The sequence below is a fragment of the Poromitra crassiceps genome (assembly GCF_964638095.1).
Source record: "Poromitra crassiceps genome assembly, contig: HAP1_SCAFFOLD_503, whole genome shotgun sequence".
Classification (NCBI taxonomy): domain Eukaryota; kingdom Metazoa; phylum Chordata; class Actinopteri; order Beryciformes; family Melamphaidae; genus Poromitra; species Poromitra crassiceps.
In genome coordinates, this window is record NW_028151905.1 from 18,101 (window position 1) to 19,683 (window position 1,583).

Consider the following 1,583-nt stretch of genomic DNA (forward strand, 5'->3'; position numbering starts at 1 on the left):
CGCTCATACTCGGCTCTGTCCTGTGTGACTGTACTCTATGACCGGTAGTAATAAACAATGAACCTGAAAACAACCACCTGTGTGTCCGTGTGCGTGTTTGTGTTTGTTCTAATGGGGTTGGGGGGCACAGACAGATAGACAGAGGTAAACGCAATTCCCACAGAGAGGCAATCTTTATTATAAAGGTTATAAGGATTGGGAAAGCAGAAATTATATACACAGGAGGGTACATCAAAAACTCTAGGAGCATGCCAGGAGGCTGAACTTGTCCCGACTCCTGTGCAGGAGTCGGTCCTGGTGCAGGAGTCGGACCCAGTCCGACTCGGCAACCGTCATCTTAGCCAGTTGGCCCCATCCTCTGTGGTCGAGCAGCTGTTGGCTTGTCATCCTCTGCGTGGGGTCGGGCTGCAGCAGGGCAAAGACGACGTCCTTGATGACCGGGTCCTTCATTACGGTGGGTATCACCTTGTGTGGGGCTAAGACCGAGTCCTTGTGGCCCGGCAGGTCTACCACCTTGCGCACTATTTCGAACATCGCTAGCTCTGCGTCTTCGTTGTTTGAGTTGTTTGTGTTTCTTGGCCTGAAGATCTCCCGGCCCTCGACAGCATCGGCTATCATCGTGCCCAGGCTCCAGTTGTCTATGGCCACCGTGTAGGTCAGGCAGTATCTCCGGAGCTCGGGGGCTCTGTAGTTTAGTGTGACAAGCCCGCCGGTCATGTTGTGGTCGGCCAGCCTGGAAATGCCGAAATCTGATATCTTGACCGTCAGGTCGGTTTCGACGAGCAAATTGCTTGGCGTCAAGTCCCTGTGGATAATACCCAACTTGTGCACGTGAGCCAGACCGCAGGCCACGTCGCGGGAGAACTTGGCTACGAAGCTCTTCGGCACCCTGTTGTCTGTGCGTTGTACTATCATATCACGGATAGTCACCGGCACGTAGTCCATAGTGAAAGCAGACCGCTTGCCGCCGAGGTCCGGGACGCCGGCGACCATGAACGCTTCGTGAAAAGCCATGATGTTGGGGTGGGGGCACACCTTTGAAAGGCAGCACAACTCTCTGGCGAAGTTCAGGTTGAAGGGGGGGGCGGCCGTGTCGAAGGCACTGGAGGTGACGTCGATATAAGTGCACACCTTCAGGGCACGCACCCTTTGCAAGCGACCCTTCTCCACCACCTTGAACACCTTGCCGTAAGTGCCCTCGCCCACCAGGGCGATCTCCTTGTACACGTCAGGAACATTCACCTCCTTGTAATCCATGGCGTAGACCTCAAGAGCTATGCCTCAAGCTCGACACAACCCCAGGGCAGGCACCGATAGAATACATAAAGACACTGGGAAAACGCAGCTCCCTTTTATATCCATTCCCGGCCTTTGTTGTAGGCTGGACCACTGCAATTCGTCAGTGGACGACAGCGTACGGACGTCGACGGGGTGGCACCGCTGCAACAGCTTAAGATGTGTCGCTGTTTGCATTTCGTGTAGATGTTGTACTGTCGTCTGTTTTTCATTTCAATGTTGTGTAAAGTGCTGAACTCAATAAAACACACAAAGACACAGGAGGTCACGTTTGTCATCTGTTTATT

At 53.6% G+C, this 1,583-nt stretch overlaps 1 protein-coding gene across 1 annotated transcript; it reads right to left on the bottom strand.

Moving 5' to 3' along the window:
* Positions 1 to 240: 240 nt before the first annotated feature.
* On the bottom strand, positions 241 to 1,257 carry LOC310771293 (uncharacterized protein; the record flags this gene model as incomplete). The annotated part of the gene is made up of 1 exon (XM_083663939.1): positions 241 to 1,257. One exon carries the CDS (start codon positions 1,255 to 1,257, stop codon positions 241 to 243), a length of 1,017 nt encoding a protein of 338 aa, XP_083520065.1.
* Positions 1,258 to 1,583: the final 326 nt, after the last annotated feature.